The sequence below is a fragment of the Miscanthus floridulus genome, chromosome 1 (assembly GCF_019320115.1).
Source record: "Miscanthus floridulus cultivar M001 chromosome 1, ASM1932011v1, whole genome shotgun sequence".
In the NCBI taxonomy this organism is placed as follows: domain Eukaryota; kingdom Viridiplantae; phylum Streptophyta; class Magnoliopsida; order Poales; family Poaceae; genus Miscanthus; species Miscanthus floridulus.
Window position 1 is genome coordinate 112,946,287 of NC_089580.1, and position 18,040 is coordinate 112,964,326.

An 18,040-nucleotide genomic window follows, 5' to 3' on the forward strand; every position below is an offset into this window, starting at 1 on the left:
TTAGTCATCCTAAGTGTAGCTAAGATGTTTCAGTAACTAACATCAACCACTTACACTTATTCACTCATGATCATAAGCATACACAAAGAAAACATGAAATAGCAAGGCATGTTTCATATGTTTCAATCATATGTTTCAAATGTAAAAGCTTAAATATGAATGCTTGATGCTCATGCTGATGCAATGCAAGTCAAATTATGCAGGCTTAACACCTAGGGTGTTACAGCCCCTCCCCCTTATAAAAATCTTGTCCCAAGATTTATAAGACCTACCATTCTTGGAAAAAGGCAGGATAAACCTCACGTAAGTAATCCTCTCATTCCCATGTGGCATCTTGTTCACTGTGATTATTCCACACCACCTTATAGAATTTAATGATCTTACTCCATGTTACTCTTTCCATCTCTTCTAATACTTGGATTGGTTTCTCCTCATAGGTCAAATCCAATTGGAGCTTAATGTTGGTGGGTGCAATGGCTTCTTCAGGTATACGAAGACATCTCTTCAACTGAGAAACATGGAAGACATCGAATATTGCACTCATCTCTAGTGGAAGTTGTAACTTATAAGCGACATTCCCTTTACATTCAGTAATCTTGTATGGCCCTACATATCTAGGTGCAAGCTTTCTTTTCACTCCAAATCTCTGCACTTCTTTCATGGGTGTCACTTTCAAGTATACATAGTCTCCCACTCCAAAAATCAATGGTCTTCTTATTCTATCAGCATAACTCTTTTGTCTTGATTGAGTTGCCTTCATATGCTATTGGATAATGCGCACTTGCTCTTTTGCTTTAGTGAGAAAGTCAATGCCAAAGTATCTTCTTTCGTCGGGCTCGATCCAATTCAATGGAGTTCTATATTTTCTGCCATACAAGGCTTCAAAAGGAGCCATCTTGATGCTTGCTTGATAACTGTTGTTGTAGGAGAACTCAGCTAAAGGTAGCCATTTCTCCCATGAACCCTTAGAAGATATAACACAAGCTCTCAACAAATCTTCTAAGATCTGGTTCACTCACTCAGTCTGTCCAAAAGTTTGTGGATGGTATGCCAAACTTCTAATTAGCTTAGTCCCCAAAGCCTGGTGCAAGTGTTCCCAAAAACGAGCTATAAACTATGGTCCTCGATATGAGATTATGGTCCTGGGTACTCCATGTAGTCTCACAATCTGAGAAACATACAACTCAGCGTATTTCCCAGCTAGATACCTTGTGTTCACCGGTATAAAATGTGCTAACTTGGTGAGACGATCTACAATGACCCCTATGGAATCATGACCTTGCTGTGTCAACGGAAGGCCTGTGATAAAGTCCATACTAATTTCTTCCCATTTCCAACCTGGAATAGGCAATGGCTGAAGTAACCCAGTAGATTTCAAATGAATAGCCTTTACTCTACTGCAATTATCGCACCTAGCAACATAGGTTGTGATCTCTTTCTTCATCTTAGTCCACCAAAAATGGGTTTTCAAATCTTGATACATCTTACTACTACCCGGATGGATAGACAACTTGGATGAATGTGCTTCATCTAAAATTTGATTTCTAAGCTCACGGTCTTTTGGTACCACAAGTCACTCATCAAACCATAGCACACCTCTTTCATCTAAACTAAAATGCTTGGTCTCTTGTTCTTGCATCTTTCTCTTGATGTGAAATATACCTACATCTATCTTCTATAGCTCTATGATTTTGCTCTCAAGTGAACAACTGATGGTGATATTGTGCAGTACAACAGGATGTAACAAATTAAATCCATCTTCTAACAATGCTTCAATAGTGTTGCAATGAGATTTCCGACTAAGTGCATCGGCCAGAACATTGGCTTTCCCTAGATGGTAGTGCACTTCCAAATTGTAGTCCTTAATCAGCTCTAGCCATCTTCGTTGTCTCATGTTCAGCTCAGGTTGGGTAAAGATATATTTGAGACTTTTGTGGTCAGTATATATGTGACATATATTGCCCAACAAATAATGTCTCCATATCTTTAATGCATGAACAACTGCTGCAAGTTCTAAGTCATGTGTAGGGTAGTTGACTTCATGTTTTCTCAATTGCCGAGAAGCATATGAAATAACTCTTCCTTCTTGCATAAGCACACACCCCAAACCTATACCCAATGCATCACAGAACACATCGAAAGGCTTTTCAATGTCAGGTTGTGCTAAAACAAGAGCTGTAGTTAACAGAGTCCTGAGGGTGTGAAAAGCTGCTTCACACTCTGGTGTCCATCTGAACTTTTCATCTTTTTGAAGTAGTCTAGTAATGGGATTAGCTATCTTGGAGAAATCTGGAATGAAACGACGGTAGTAACCTACTAACCCCAGAAAACTCTAAACTTCATGAACCGAAGTCAGGGCCTTCCAATCCATGACCTCTTTTACTTTAGATGGGTCTACAAAAATTCCATCTCTTGATAAGATGTGCCCTAAGAAAGGTACCTTACTCAACCAAAATTCACACTTGCTAAACTTGGCATATAACTTATGCTCCCTCAATCTAGATAGAACAATCCTCAGATGCTCTGTATGATCTGCCTCATTCTCTGAATAAATTAATATATCATTGATAAACATGATCATGAACTTGTCAAGCTCGAGCATGAATACTGAATTCATTAGGTACATGAAGTAGGTAGGAGCATTCGTTAGTCCGAAAGACATGACGAAATACTCACATAAGCCCTACCTAGTGGAGAAAGCAGTTTTAGGTATGTCCTCTGGCCTAATCTTTATCTGATGATATCCTGGTCTCAAGTCAATCTTGGAGAATACCTTTGCTTTTTCCAACTGATCAAACAAGATGTCGAAGCGAGGCAAAGGATACTTGTTTTTGAAGGTCACAACATTAAGTGGCCTGTAATCCACACACATTCTCAAGGACTTGTCCTTCTTCTTCACAAACAAAGCTGGACATCCCCATGGAGATGAACTAGGTTGAATGAGACCTTTGTCCAATAGATCTTGCAATTGAATTTTAAGTTCCGCTAGCTCATTCGGTGGCATCCTATAAGGCCTTCTTGAGATAGGTGTCATACCTGGCACTAACTCAATCTTAAATTCCACATCCCTATCCGGTGGCAAGCCTAGTAACTCATCTGGGAATACATCAGGAAACTCACAAACCACTGGAATATCACAAAGGGTAGTGGTTTGGATAGCACAAGCTAAGTGTTGGAGTTCAAAATTTCAGGAAAGTGGTTCTAGAAAAGCATTACCTCCCTTTGGTTCTCTCAACATAATAGTACGAGTGCTAGTGTCAATGAGCACACTAGGATCTTTCATATAATTCATGCCTAAGATTACACTTATGGATAATCCAGGCAATACTATTAGATCCGTTGTATACTCCCTCTCTTGTATAGAGATGAGCACATTTCTAACCATCTTATTTGTGGAGATAGTAGCCCCAGCTAAACTTATACTATAACCACCCTTGCTTACTTCAACTACTTTTTGCTCATGTGTAGATGCAAATGCTTGGCTCATAAATGAATGTGAAGCTCCTGAATTAAATAAAACAATGGCGGGATGCTTGTTGATAAGAAACATACCAGTGGTGACAACTTCTCCAGCGGGCACCCCTTCTACAGCGGTGTAGTGCACATATCCAGGACATGCCTTTTAGTTCACCTGCCTCTAATTCCCTTGGTTCTAATTGTTGTTCTTTTCCTAAGTCAAAGCATCACTAATGAACTCATTGTAAGTAGCGCACTTGGAATTGGCCATAGTCTTCATCAGCTTCATGCCAAGACCACGCTTGAAGCTCTCTATCTTCTTTTCTTCAGTATCAATGAAACCTAAAGCATAGCGAGACAAATTGTTGAAAGCATGCATATACTCTATAAGGGTCTTAGTCCCTTGTGTGAGCCTCATAAATTCAGCCGCCTTCATGCGCATTAGCCCTAGGGGAATGTGATTTCCCCGAAAGGCCAACTTGAACTGCTCCCATGTGACCTGTGCATTGGTAGGTAGAGAGGACAAGAAATGTGTCCACCAAATCCTAGCCGGTCCCTGTAGCTGATGGGATGCATACTCAGCCTTCTGGTGCTCGGTGACCCTTAGCAAACAAAACTTTTGCTCAATAGTGTTGAGCCATTCGTCCACCTGGAGCAGTTCCTCTGCCACCTTGAAGATAGGAGGCTTTGTATCCAGAAAATCCTTAAAGGTGTTGTACTGGTTTGGCTCAAGCCCCTATTGCTGTGGGTGGGCACGGGTCATGTTGTGCGCAATGAGGCATAGGGCTTCCTCCATAGTCCTTTGACTTCCCAAGAATTGGGCAAAGAACTCCTGAGCAGATGGTAGTGGCGGTGGTGGTAAGTCACCATCATTACCCTCATGGCTACTGCTTGCTCCTGCACAAGTGCAAGTCATCTACAAAGTTGCAACAATAAGTGATTATTGGATGATGTCAAGAGATTTCAGACGAATTGTATAATCATGCCAAACTAAAATTATGGGATAGAATCTTAAATTCATACAAAAAACAGAGGCACAATAATTTATTCTCACAACATAACATTACCAATTTGACCACTTATCGAGCTCGCAGCGCGTTAACATTCAAGTCATAATCACCAATAAAATGAACTGGAATTGCAATAACGTTCATCCAAATGTGAGATAACATGCAAGTACCAATATTACATGATAGTTCCATCACAAATACCAAACTTAAACTACAGGTCCATTACATAAATAGCGAGGATACATCTAGCATTTCCACTAGTCACTAAGCAATCTAATCCGCATTATGATCACTATCAAGGTCAGAGATCGGATCATCTCCCTCCTCTGGCTCCACTTCTTCCTCGTCCTAGCCATCATCTTCTTCTTGCATTTCTGGACCATCTTCTTCCCAATCAAGGATTGGGTTCAACTGGTTGTTCAGATAATGCACCTCATGCTGAAGGTCCATCACTTGAAGCTGGGCCTGTGCAAGCTGCTAACACAAGTCCCTTTCAGCATGGCCCTGCATGGTGCTTATGGCGCGGTGCCTATCTCATTCTACTTTTGCTGCAGCGGCATGGCTATTTGCTATGTCCCGCTGGCACATAGCTATGGATGCCTCAGCACAAGTGACCTCTAGCTACTCCCATAGTTCTGCTAACATAGCTTGATCATCAGCTCTAGCTTCTTGGGCTATAGCTCTCTGTTGATCCACTTGCTCCATCTGGGTATGGAGATTGCCCAAAGCTACATAGGCTTGATCAGTTTCCCATCGAGCCTCACTTGCTGCCTTCTAATGCTTGTGCACACACTTCTTGAGCTTACGCTGTGCAGCTTTAGCTCTCATGAGCTTGCCCATGCAAGTGGTGTATGATTCCTGCCAGAAGTCTCTGGTGTCCTGGCGTGTATAGAACATCTTCATCACTGCAAACATAGCACTCATAGCGGGACTAGAGCTATTGCCCCACTCATCCCGATCCTGGATCAATGCATTGTGGTTGCGTTGTTCCCATATTGCAGTGGACGGATCCACCCAAGGAAACATACCAGCAGCATTACCGGTAAGTGTGTCCCCATGCTGCGGATAGATCTAACTCAATACCTCAAAGGCTACTACTTGGGCAGCCTCCCAAGGAGTTCTCCCTTTAGATTCTGCCTTCCACTCCTACTAGAAGGGTGCTTGTGTGCGGACTAGTATGGTTAGCCTCACTTCATACCATGGTTGTCCCTCTTGGTACTCTTCATTCCAATAAAAGAGGGGTGGCTCATGATACCCCGCAAAGTGCAAAACTCTCCAAAGCAAAGCAGGAGTTTCGAACATCATCAGGAAATTCTCACATCCAGCTGGTGCTGCCATCTGTGCCAACAACATATGCAACTCCATGAGATAGAGTCATAATGGATAAGAGTTACATAACCAAGTAAGAAATTTATAAGGGGAGGAACAATGCAAGTATTGAATAATTATTTATCATGATGCATGCACGTTCCGTACGTCCTCACAAACTTAGGAAAAATTATTTCAAATGACATACACGGTGGCATACATACGTTCTCTCATATATAGCATAACTAGTCGTGCTACACGTTTTGTTGTTAGTGTACCTGCACAAGAGTTTCATTTCAGCCCAACCCCATAATTAAATATGTAGAATGTAAATCTAGGCTCTAAGTTGTGATCTAAATACTTCCATATATGTATACCCATACATATACTTCCGTATCAGAGCTACCCAATGATAGTTTATACCCACAATTAAATACACACCATACACACATGCAATCATGCTTACATAGTTGTACCAAAGCTAGCTCTCCCTGACCACACGCTCACATCTTATGGTCATGCCACTCATCAACTTACCTTCTTACCTTGGCGTAGAGGCATTTGATCCATACATTACCATTCAAGTGAATGGCATCCATACAATAGCACGCCGTATGGACGACGAAAATGAAAACCCCCAAGTTAGTACTTAAATAGCCACCTAAGAGTCCTTAATTGGGCATATGGAAAGTGATCACTAGCACACTTTAGGTTTCAACTCTAGGTTTCAAATACCTATTTATATAGCTATTAGTTGCTAGAAAATGGTTTTGGAAAACCAAAACCTTTGTTTTAAATATACATGTGACTATTAACGTTGAATCTTGCTCTAATGCCAGCTGTCGCAGAACCGTCCAATTTATAAGAGCACAAGTATAATGGCAGCCCAGAAGTGGTCGCACTGTCATACTTGAGCCCATATAAACCCGGTAGTCTATCGAGTACCACGACGGGTCTCGATAAACGATCCACAAACAATGTGATGAATTCTAGCAACGTTATCTCCTTGGTCGATCCTATATGCATGATCATGGAATAAGGTGTCGTGAATGCATATATGCTGACACGTATAGTATGATAAAACATGATGAATGCATCCTCACAAGTATTTTCCATAGCATGGTATTAAAGTAATAACAAGTGCATCATATTCTACCGAGTAGGTGCATATCTCTTCTCTATTACTTAAGCAAACACTTCTGCAATTTATTTACCGAACTACAAAACAACAGCTACTTGTTTTAATCATAACTAGAGTTATATACATCAAAATAATATGATTGTGGACATTCTTGAAATCTTATGAAATTGTCTACAACTTTCTTTTAATACTCTTTAGGTGATTCAATAGTTATCTAGGTCAAACAATTCAGTCAATCAAATCTGTCTAGAGAACAAACAATTAGGGCAACAATCTTCTAATAGCCAAAACTCTTAAACCCTAAAGCCTATGACTGTGAAAATTTAACACAAGGTAGATTAGTAAGTCATATACAACTTTGTTATTAACAAGGTTTTCAGAAAAGGCCATTATCAACATGAAATCATCCACTCAACTGAAACTATACATGCAACCATTTATTTGAATTATAAAGCAATAATTAATTAGTTGCATATAACCAATTGCTTCTAAGCCTTACAACTAACTTCAACAGTTCATATGTATCTCAAGAACTATACAAAACATCATGGTCAATCACAATTTATTTATTTAAATGCCTTTATTAATTTAATTAGATAATTAGGGAAAATAACAAACATATACCAAATATGCACAATAAATTCTCATAAAGTATAGTGGCTTCCAAGAAGTGCTCCCAATAGACTACTGTAAAAATTTCATACCATTTGGACATGTATAACATCCTTTACAAAAATGACAAGCTAGCAAGGCCTATTTTAGTAAAAATAGTAAACCCTATAGATAGGTGTCAAACAATAGATTATATATTTTTCCTAGCTTCATACTAGTGCCATGATACTGTTCAAAAATTTGCATATCAATATGTTTCATATTTTTATCCCTACAATTTTCCTTAGAAAATGCCATTTATTAATAGATAAATAGAAAAATCATATTTCAATCAAGTTTACTGCAAGCTTAATATTTTTCCTAGCTAGAGCATCTCAACACAAGACTAGCAAAATTAGAATCACCTTTTTACCATATTTCTAGCTCAAGATATATAATTTACAAAATTGTAAACATTCAAAAGCATTTATCTAAATACATTTTAATCACCAATAAAAATACTAGAAACTGTACATTTCATATTTTTATAAAATACTACACTTCGTAAGGAACACAAAAAAATGGTTCACCAAAAATGGACATCTACATCTCAACTTATGATTTTTCCAAACTAGTACAAAAATCAGGAAAAGAAATATCAAAATCTAGAACTACAGACACTGATAGGGGGACCCAGCTGTCAGTGGACCCCAAAGGTCAGTCAAACTAGAGCAGGGGATGGTGGTCGACCGACGGTGAATCCTCTAGCGAAACCATCCCTACAGTGATGTTCCTCACCGTCTCCCGCATCGATCCATGTAGGTGGTTAGCATGAAAGGTGCACTGAAGGTGGCTCGTCACCGGCCATGGCGGCATGGCAGCGCTGCACGGTGGTGCGCCGGCCATCTCCAGCCACGGCAAGGCTCAGCGAGAGAGGCTACGGTACCATGGTGATCAGGCAAAGCTATTAGGGCTACTCTAGGGTTAGGGGATGCGCTCGGGATGCCTGGGCATGGGCATGTCCGTGCGGCGGCGGAGCTCACTCCGGTGATGTTCATACGCTGGAGATGTCAACGGTGCAGCGGTTAGGCTAGATAGGGCATAAGCGTTTATGAGACATGATAAGAACAATGCACAGGAAAGAAAGCATGGAGGAGTGGTGGTGAGCATGGGCCACGGTGACCTCTCGGTCCGGCGAGGTGCCAGTCATGGCGGCGGCAACGGAAATGGCCAATAGGCCCTCACCTTGGCTCGAACGGGATTTTGAAAGGGTCAAGGAGGTAGGGCGAAGCATGACGCATCTACGGGCGCGAGCACTTGCGTGATGGTTGGCCGACAGGGGAGCTACGCATCCGTGACTAGCTCGGCATTAATGGCAGGTTGCGGCGCTTGGCTCTCACGTGCTCGGACAAAGTAAATGGGTGTGGGCGAAGGCAGTAGATGAGGTAGGGGGTGTGTGGTGTCATCATGTCTATGATGGCCTAACAAGTGGGGGTAGTGCCAACATCCTTCTTCCACTTGGCATGGCCGGCCTGACGGTAGTCGGCCACGACGGCGTGGACGCGATGGTCATCAGAGCTGCGTGAAGAAGACTTATAGCACCATTTCGACATCCTTAATCTTCTAAACTGTGGCTCATTAGCAAAATATTCCTTGACAAAAGTTGTAGCCCTATACACCATCTCCAACTTCTCTTAAAGGATCAAGGCCTAATTCTCAAAGAATAAGTAAAAAAATCATCACAAAGTTGGGTATGTCAGCACTATCGGTGCAAAAAGACTTGTTTTTGTGAAAGGTTGATTCTTGTGAGCCAATTTTAAGCAGGTTAGGAGCTGAACTAGCCTATGACCCAAAAATAAAAGTTGTTGCCCTACTCAAATACTACAACTTTGATTCTTGTGAGCCAATTTCTAAGTGCTAAAAATAGTGAAAGGTTGATTCTTGTGAGCCAATTTCAAGCAGGTTAGGAGCTGAACTAGCCTATGACCCAAAAATAAAAGTTGTTGCCCTACACAAATACTACAACTTTGATTTAGTGAAGACATCCATGAAAAGTTTCTAAAATGTAGTTCAACTCTAGTCAAACATACTACTTTCAAATGATGGCTTACACTAGAGCTATGACTTAGTGACCAAACTAGCCCTAGTTATGAATACCAAAGTTGTTCATAGTGGCATTCTAAGCATGTTTAATGTATTCCTAAGGTCACACAAGCATTTCATACATTGGTTACACATAATACTCCCCAGGTCAACAAGCATATCATCTCTTAGGAGCTTAATTGGACAAAGTGATCTACATGAACATTGTTCCATTAGTCATCCTAAGTGTAGCTAAGGTGCTTTAGTGACCAACATCAACCACTTACAATTATTCACACATGATAATAAGCATACACCTATAGAAACATAAAATAATAAGGCATGTTTCATATGTTTCAATCATATGCTTCACATGTAAAAGCTTATATATGAATGCTTGATGAGTATGCTCATGCAATGCAAATCAAATTATGCAAGCCTAACACCTAGGGTGTTACAAGCTAGAGCCTAACTCGACCCACACTCCTGAGCTACTAATCTACTACATTGAAGAGCTCTAGACCTAACCCTCCTAGTGTGTGTTGATCTGAATGAGATATATGAATTTGGGTTTTCAGAATGGTCTCAGGGAGGGGGATATAGGGCCGTATATATAGGGGTAGCATCAATTTTGGATCCTCAGATCAAACTGACTTGAATAAATGGCATACGAAGGAGAGGCTGACTGGTGGACCTAGTAGGTCGGCCAGCCTACAAGTGGGCACGGCCGGCCCTAGCTAGAAGCCTCTCACGGTCTTCTTCAGTGCAGTGTCCTCTAAAACCTTCTAGAGTTGTTTATGCCATGGTTAAGCGCAATTTACTTTGATGAATGGGTTCAGTTTGATGGTTTTCTAGATAAACCCTGCTGAAAACACAGATTCATCAAAACTCATATAATTTGTTAGTTTAAACCCTTAGACCTATGTTTGGTGATGGAATTAAGTATATATGTTGGTTATACTAATAGTTTATGATTGACGTTAATGACCATCAACAAGCCCCCCCACACTTAACCTTGGATTGTCCCTGAGCAAAGCTAAACTCAGCAATGGATTAGGAGTTGCTACAATGATTTCACTCCTCAAAAGTACTCATGTGTTCAATAAAAAATTCTCCTTCAGATTAGAACAAACTGTTCTGACTTCCAAACTTACCCATATTACCTTCAACCAAGGGGCTTCTTAGCCTTCACTTGGGTCTTGAGCAATTGAAAGATAGAACAAACGAGTCTAGCACTTTGTCTCATGTTCTTTGTTCCACTATTGTTCTAGAGTTTTTATTAGTTTTCCAAAATAAAACTCAGAGATTCCATTGTATGACACTCTCAAGTCTCTTAATGTGGTATTTGTGGACCCTTACCAAGGCAATAAAGATGTTATGCCTTTTTCTTCCTACCACTAAGGCTTATGTGGAGTTCATAGGTAGCGGGAAAGTTAGACCATACTTGCAATACATATATTATAAAGTCAAACCTTGGATCCAAAGAGAGTTAAATCATACAATCAAATCAAGATATGCATGTGTGTGGAAGTATGGTGGATATATATGGTGGCTAACCTAATTCTACTTTGCTCCTTGAAAACATATCTCTCTCTTGGAACTTAGAAACTTTTGCTAGAGAACAGGGTCTATCTTATTCATCTCTTTTTTTTTCAGGAGGGCATCTAAGTACCCATTGTTTTTAATATCTTAGACACTTTTGTGTCCTTTTTTTATGAATAACTTTTGCATAGCCGCATGTCTCTTTTCTGCAACAAAATTTTTGAGAGATGTATCAACAAGAACTTGGAGCATTTATTTTGAGTGGAAACCTAACAAGCATGTTTTTGTGTTCACCCCCAATGTAGGAGTAGAACATTTTTGGGTGGATCTAGATGGAAGGCATGTTTTTGCGCCTACCCCTAGTGTAGGAGTAGTGCATATGTGGGTGGAGTGTATGTGATCTTGATTTTAAGAGCATGACAAACTTCTCATAAGGGTCAACAAAGCTTGATAAAACTCAATGTAAAACAAGTAGCATATATGTGGAAGTTTTTCTTAGCCTAAATAACATGTATGGCTCTGGTGGGAATTCAAGCTTTGTCATACAAGAACTCATCACAGCATTTTTGTGTTTTTCAAAAGATAAATCTCTTGAACTTTATTGTCACTTGGAACAAGATAAATAATAGCTCAGACCTTCTCATATCATATCCGTCAATTACCTAGACTTAGATCATGCATACGCTACCCACGAGTTTCAACTTTAGAGTAAATCCTTATATCAAAACAATCTTATCCAAAACTTGGGAGAATTCAAGGCTGAAAACTAGTTACTTGAAAGAAATTATAACAGAGCAACTATTCAATATTTCCATTTTAAAAGATCATCTTCAGAGTCCTTTTTATTTTATTCAGCTCTTAAAAACAAATTAAAGCAAATTGTATACACTCTCTTTATTTGTTTTCATTTTTTAGATTACACATTATTATTATGACTATATATACTTATTATAAGGATAACTATTTATTTTGTTTTTAGTTATTCATCTTTTTTATAAAGGAAACCTAAAAATAATAAAATAAAAAGGAAAAAATACTTAGCTCGATACAATGGGGTGCCTCTCCCCAAAGCTAGTTGTTGTCATAGTTCTCAATGCGATGGCCAGATGTGGAGATGCTAGAATAGAGCCTCCCAGTTCTGGTTTTGCTGTTGCTGTTGTTGCTGGAGGCTGGCCACCACATGTCCCATAGTAGCCTAGCATTGTGTATGATTATGTAATATACCTTGGATGGCAGTTGTCCTTTCTTCAATGGTTATGAGCCTATTGTCGAATTCAGAACTTCCACTTGTATAATTTGGAGGATCGACTCCCCCACACTTTACAAGAAGTGTGTTCTACTCATAAAGACAAGGTAGAGATCAAGTGCATGGGCTCTGTTGGTGGAAAAACACCAATAGAACCAAAACTTTATTTACTCTTCTCTAGCCTTAGGCACATTGAATAATGATAGAGTGAATGTTATGTGCATTATTTATTCTTATAACATGGGTGATAAGATCAGAAGGATGACAAAAAGAGTGGAGTTGCTTAACCTATAAAAGGATTGTCTATCTTTATAATGTATCAAACTTTACATGATTATGACTATCATCTGCAAAGATAAGATATGCAACATTTTAGGTCATTTGGTTAAGACTATGAGATCAAGAAAGTGGTGCTATGAACAAACTTAAGGAACAAAACCTGTTGAGTTGATCATGTTGAATCAAGCAAAGTTATAACTCAAATGTGTTTGCGTCTTCATTTATGTGTATACCAAGATCAAGAGGAAAATGATGACCTCTTACCTTAAGATGTTACCTTCATTATTGGAGCAGAATGACACCATGTGATGAAGGGTAGATGACTTATGGTGGTCTTGTCTTCCTACTTGAAGCTTTCCTTGCTTGAGCTGTTCATGAGCATCTTGTCTCCTATGTCGCACTCCTTTCTCATTCTTTTGTCATGCCATCTTTGTGTTCTTTCTTTTGTGGATCTTGTCATTCTGTTTGGACCTTTTGCTCCACTCATTGTTTCTTCTCTACAAAGGATTAGTGGACAATACATACCCAAAGAAGTATACAAATGATTGAAAATAAGGATAGTGTTGTCATAGAGCTAAAGGTCATTTGTATCCCATGTATTAAATAATGTGGCTTTATTATTCACCTCTACTTCAAATTTTCAACAAGGTTCAGGCAAAAATGTGCAAAATTGTTTAGAAAAATACCTCAAACCTTGATTGTTTTCTTCGAATGATATTCTAACATTCCCAACAAAATTTGAATATTTTATTGCAAGGGTTAATCCACATATACAACCAAACTCTATACAAGTATGTTTTGATTTAATAATTATGTTTGAATAATATGCCAAAGCGTACTTACAATAGAATAAGGAAGTTTTAAAGACTAAAGAGATTCATTCGAGTAGAAACAAGAATATGTATGGTGACTCAAAGGAGGATGATTTTTAAATTGTTACCTATTAGAGATTTAGCAAGTTGATCACATCACAAAGGTAGGGATGACCAAGACAAACTAGCAACATGACATGAGATGTATTAGAGAACTCTATCCCCCACACTTGAATTTTCCAGAATGCAGAATCAAGTTTGGTTGATAGAATTCTCCTATGAATGTGATTCCATGTTGCATAATGCTTGGTTGAACCTACCTTGTGTTTTATGTCGCAAAACCATCCAATTTATAAGAGCACAAGTACAATGGCAGCCCGCAATCGGTCGCACTATCATACTTGAGCCCATATAAACCCGGTAGTCCATCGAGTACCATGATGGGTCTCAATAAACGATCCACAAACAACCAATATCGTACATGATTCAACATACATGTCACATATTACATAGAGTTCATAGATACATTTCCATCATCAGAGTATGAAATAAAGTTATTACAAACCAAGTTCAATAGAGTAGTAATAGCGGAAGCAAATTAAGTTTCGAAACTAGCATTTGTCACATAGTTCAAATACAGTGCTAGCATGGGATCACAATCCACAAAAGCATAATAGAAGGATTAATAAAGAGGCCTGCCTGAGGCTTACTCCTCATCCATAGCGGGATAGAAGCAATTCTTGCAAGATCCATGATAGACTGTGCCATCTGCAACAATGGGAATAAAACCCTGAGTACGAGAAGGTACTCAACTATACTTACCCATCATAAACCAGAAATAAATTAACTCCAAGGATCATGCAAGGCTTTATAAGTGAAGGTAGCTTGACAACATTTTGAGGGTCACCTTAGGTCATTAGTCGCCTTAGGTCACCTTTGGTACAACTCAAGTGCATATTTTGCGGGTTTGCCCAGCGCCGCACAATTAGGGACAACCAACTGCCAGGACGTTCAGGCCTAGCCTGCCCTTGGGCTCATGTCTGGCTCCCCACACATCCTTACTACCATCCAGAGTGCGCACTCTTATAGAGTGGGGCCCGGCTTGAGTTAAGCTACTTGGCTTCGCGGTCGGAATGAGTTATCTGACCAGCTAGGTCATAGGCATGCGTTCAATCTTGTCAGAAGCAGCAACAACAGTATGGTTCTTAATTGGCACACACAGAATCACATGAGTCAACCTACCATAGACTCCGTCTGGCCTTCATTTACTTTTACCCCATGGTTCTTTTTCACGATAGCAAATATAGTCAACCATGCTTTGGTATCCACCTATATCTCATAGGTGATAGGAAATCACCTGACTTCTACTAGTCTAAGCATGGCTAAGCATATATTCATTCCTGGACCTACATAGGGTTAAAGGTATATTTCTATGTAACACCCTAAAATTTGCCTCTTTTGAAAATAGGTTTAAAATGTGTTATTCATGAATTTTGTGCTCATAAAATATAGGAAAATAAAAATTTTCAATAAATTAAAATTCATCATAAGGTTTAGCAACATGTTTGTGCATACATGCCGGTGCATTTGTTTCTTTGAATTGTGTGGATTTGATTCAAATTGAAAACATTCAAATGCTTTTGGAAAAAAAATTAGAAATGGCTTTGAAGTAAAAGAAAAGAGGGAAAAAGAAAATTTGAAGACAAAAGAATTTAAAAAGGTTGTAAAATTTATTTTTGAGGACTTACTAAAATTTCTCACTTTTAGTTAAGTTGAAAAGTATATTCGAAATTCTAATTGAATTTGGTTTGAAAATGAAAAAAGAAAATAGAAAAGAAAAATTGGAAAAAGACTCTTCCTCTCTCTTCTGGCCCGTGGCCACAGGCAGCCCAGCAGGGCGGCCTATTTGCTTTGTTCCCCGTGCCTCCCTTCTCGGCCCACTCCCACTCTCCTGCGTGGCCAAGCAAGTCGTTCCGCAGCGGCCTAGCTCCGCAGCCCGGCTCAGCAACCTGCCGCGCCGCGCGTCCCCTCCCTCTCTATTTCATCGATAGGTGGGTCTGCCCCATCAGGACCGTCTCCCACCTTGAGCCATTCCTGCAATATACTCTGCACCACTGAAGGAGTCCACTGCCGCACTACACCCTAGGCCCCCATGTTAGTCAGTTTTCTTCTTCCTCGTGCCGTCACCAAACTGAACTCCTCCACCACCGCACTGAGTGTCTGTGTCCATCCTATCACCGCCGTGCCTTGTGACTCAAGTAGCCTGGCCTCATAAATACCGAAGCCGAGCCCACGCTGTTTTCCTCGAACCCGATTTCTAGCTGCTGCATCGCCCGAGCGCCCTAGCTGCATGCCGCAATCTAGTGCCGCCGAGTCGCCGTTGATGTCGCTTGCTGTTTCACTACCATCCATGCCCAATCTCGCGTTGCTGCCCAGTTGAATCTCGCCGAGGAGCCGAGCCTGTCCGCCGAAGCCGTCGCAGCATCTTGTTGTTTTTCCGTCAACTCGAGCTAGCCGACGAGCTTTACCCTGTGGAGGTCACTGCTGCTCCGCCAAGCATGGTGCCGCCTCTAGTCCATCTCTGTTCAATGTCCAGGTGAGCTCGTCGTTGCTCTCTCGGTATCCCTGCTCTCCTTTTGGTCAACCGGGGCCCTAGGCCTTTTTCTCTAGCTGTTCTAGCGAGCTCCGGTTGTCACCGGCCATGGCACCACCGGTCGTGAGCCTGCATGCGTTGCGCTGTTCCAATCTGCTAGCTAGCTTGATGACATCATGCTTGAGTTTTGTGGCCATTTTTCTTTAAGAAAACAACTTCAGAAATACAATAGAAATACACAATCATCCTGAGCCATCCATTTTTAGATCAATGGTCCAGATTAAAACATACCCCTTCGCTGTTCTTTTTTTAAGGGACCCTGTATTTTCAGAAAAGAAACCTGTAGTCCAAAACATGTTTATAGATTTTGTTTTCTTCATTTGAAAGCGTATTTTGTTTTGGTTAAGTCTAAAATACGTTTTCAGCTATTTACAGATTTACCACTGATTTTGTTTTAGCCATAACTTCTCCGTTTTAACTCCGATTTGATATGTTTAAATTGCGTTAGGTTCGTAATTTCATAATCTACATGTTAATACTACTGTTAAGTATGTTTTTAACTTTTAAAATTCAATGTTAGAATTAATATATTATTTTAATAAATGAAATCTTGTTTATTTCATATCTTCTACGTTTTAACTCCGTTTTTGTCCATTCAAGGTGCGTTAGATTCATAGCGACGAGATCTACGTGTTAGTAACAGTGTTTATCATGTCACTAATACTGGAATTTCATGGTTTGAATCATATCTTAAATAATAATTATGCAACTAGGGTTTATAAATAGAATATGATTTGTTACACTTTAGTATTATAAATCAAATCTAAATTTGACTTAAATTATAATCTCTATAAAATATCTTATATATGTTTTTATATAAATAAAACACATGAAGCTAATAGTTTTATGAGCAGATCTCTCGGTAGGTGTACCTTTTTAACCGTAGCTCCAATTAGTGTGCCTCTCACGTCTATGTGTTCGTAGCGATGCGTAGAATCATGTTTCAAACTCTTTTACTTATTTTTCTATGATTGGTGTACTATTCTAATTTAGATCTATTATTTGCTTCATGTACGATTGTATGGATGCTTGTGTGGTGCTTTATGATTACGTCCAATCGGTGAGATTTACGTGGTGATCAAAAAGAAGAAGAAGAACGTTGAAGATTAAAGCTTACCGAAGGATCGGTGTCTAAGACAAGTATAGCATGGGATCATCCTTGTTTCCTATTCACTTTAATTCATTAAAATTCATGTGCATGTGTCACCTTAATAGGGATTCCCTAGAATTGAACTTTTACCTTGTCACCTATGGGCTATGCATTTGGGTAGCTTTGCTAGTGCTCAATTAAACCATGATCTTGTAACTTGACTAATGGTATATGCAATAAACATTAAAACATAACTTTTTAGCAACATGGAAATAGGGGGCTGGAGTGTTTAGCTACTTTCTTAATGCTTCAGATTCCTCTCTCTAAGGACTTATCTATAAGTGATCATCCGGGACTTAAAGTACAGCTGTGAGGGCTACATGGCTCTGGCTTTAGCTCAGTATGAGGACCTTTTCTAGCTTGTTAGAGGTTACTTTTATGGTGCAAGAGGGGTGTGTTTCGGGTTGGATATAGTGTGGCCTCTGTCCGTTAGTGTACAGGCTGCGCGTCATTTTGCCTATCGGAAGGGGAGCCCTACATTCATAGGCCATAGAAACCTAGCGGCCCTAACTTGTTTGACGAACCTTTGAAAGGCTTCATAGTGACCCCTGCCAGCTCACCTTGGAAGTGTTTTGGGAGTTGCAAACCTGGGCATATGGGTATCATGACTCATAGTGAAAGTGTACAACCTCTACAGAGTGTAAAACTGGTATGTCAGCCGTGCTCATGGTCACGAGCGGCCTTGGAATATTTACGGAATAGATGATGAACACTAATGATATGGATGATGAAGATGCTCACTAATTGTTACTGTTTATGCTATTCATTAT

General features: G+C 39.8%; 1 protein-coding gene across 1 annotated transcript in view; it reads right to left on the reverse strand.

Annotated features, from left to right (window-relative positions):
- Nucleotides 1–3,670: 3,670 nt before the first annotated feature.
- Nucleotides 3,671–18,040, reverse strand: part of LOC136461596 (protein gar2-like) — a 94,918-nt gene continuing 80,548 nt past the window's right edge. The window contains exon 3 of the mRNA XM_066460881.1: nucleotides 3,671–3,798. Within this exon, the coding sequence (XP_066316978.1) occupies nucleotides 3,671–3,798 (128 nt within the window). The remainder of the gene's footprint in view (nucleotides 3,799–18,040) is intronic.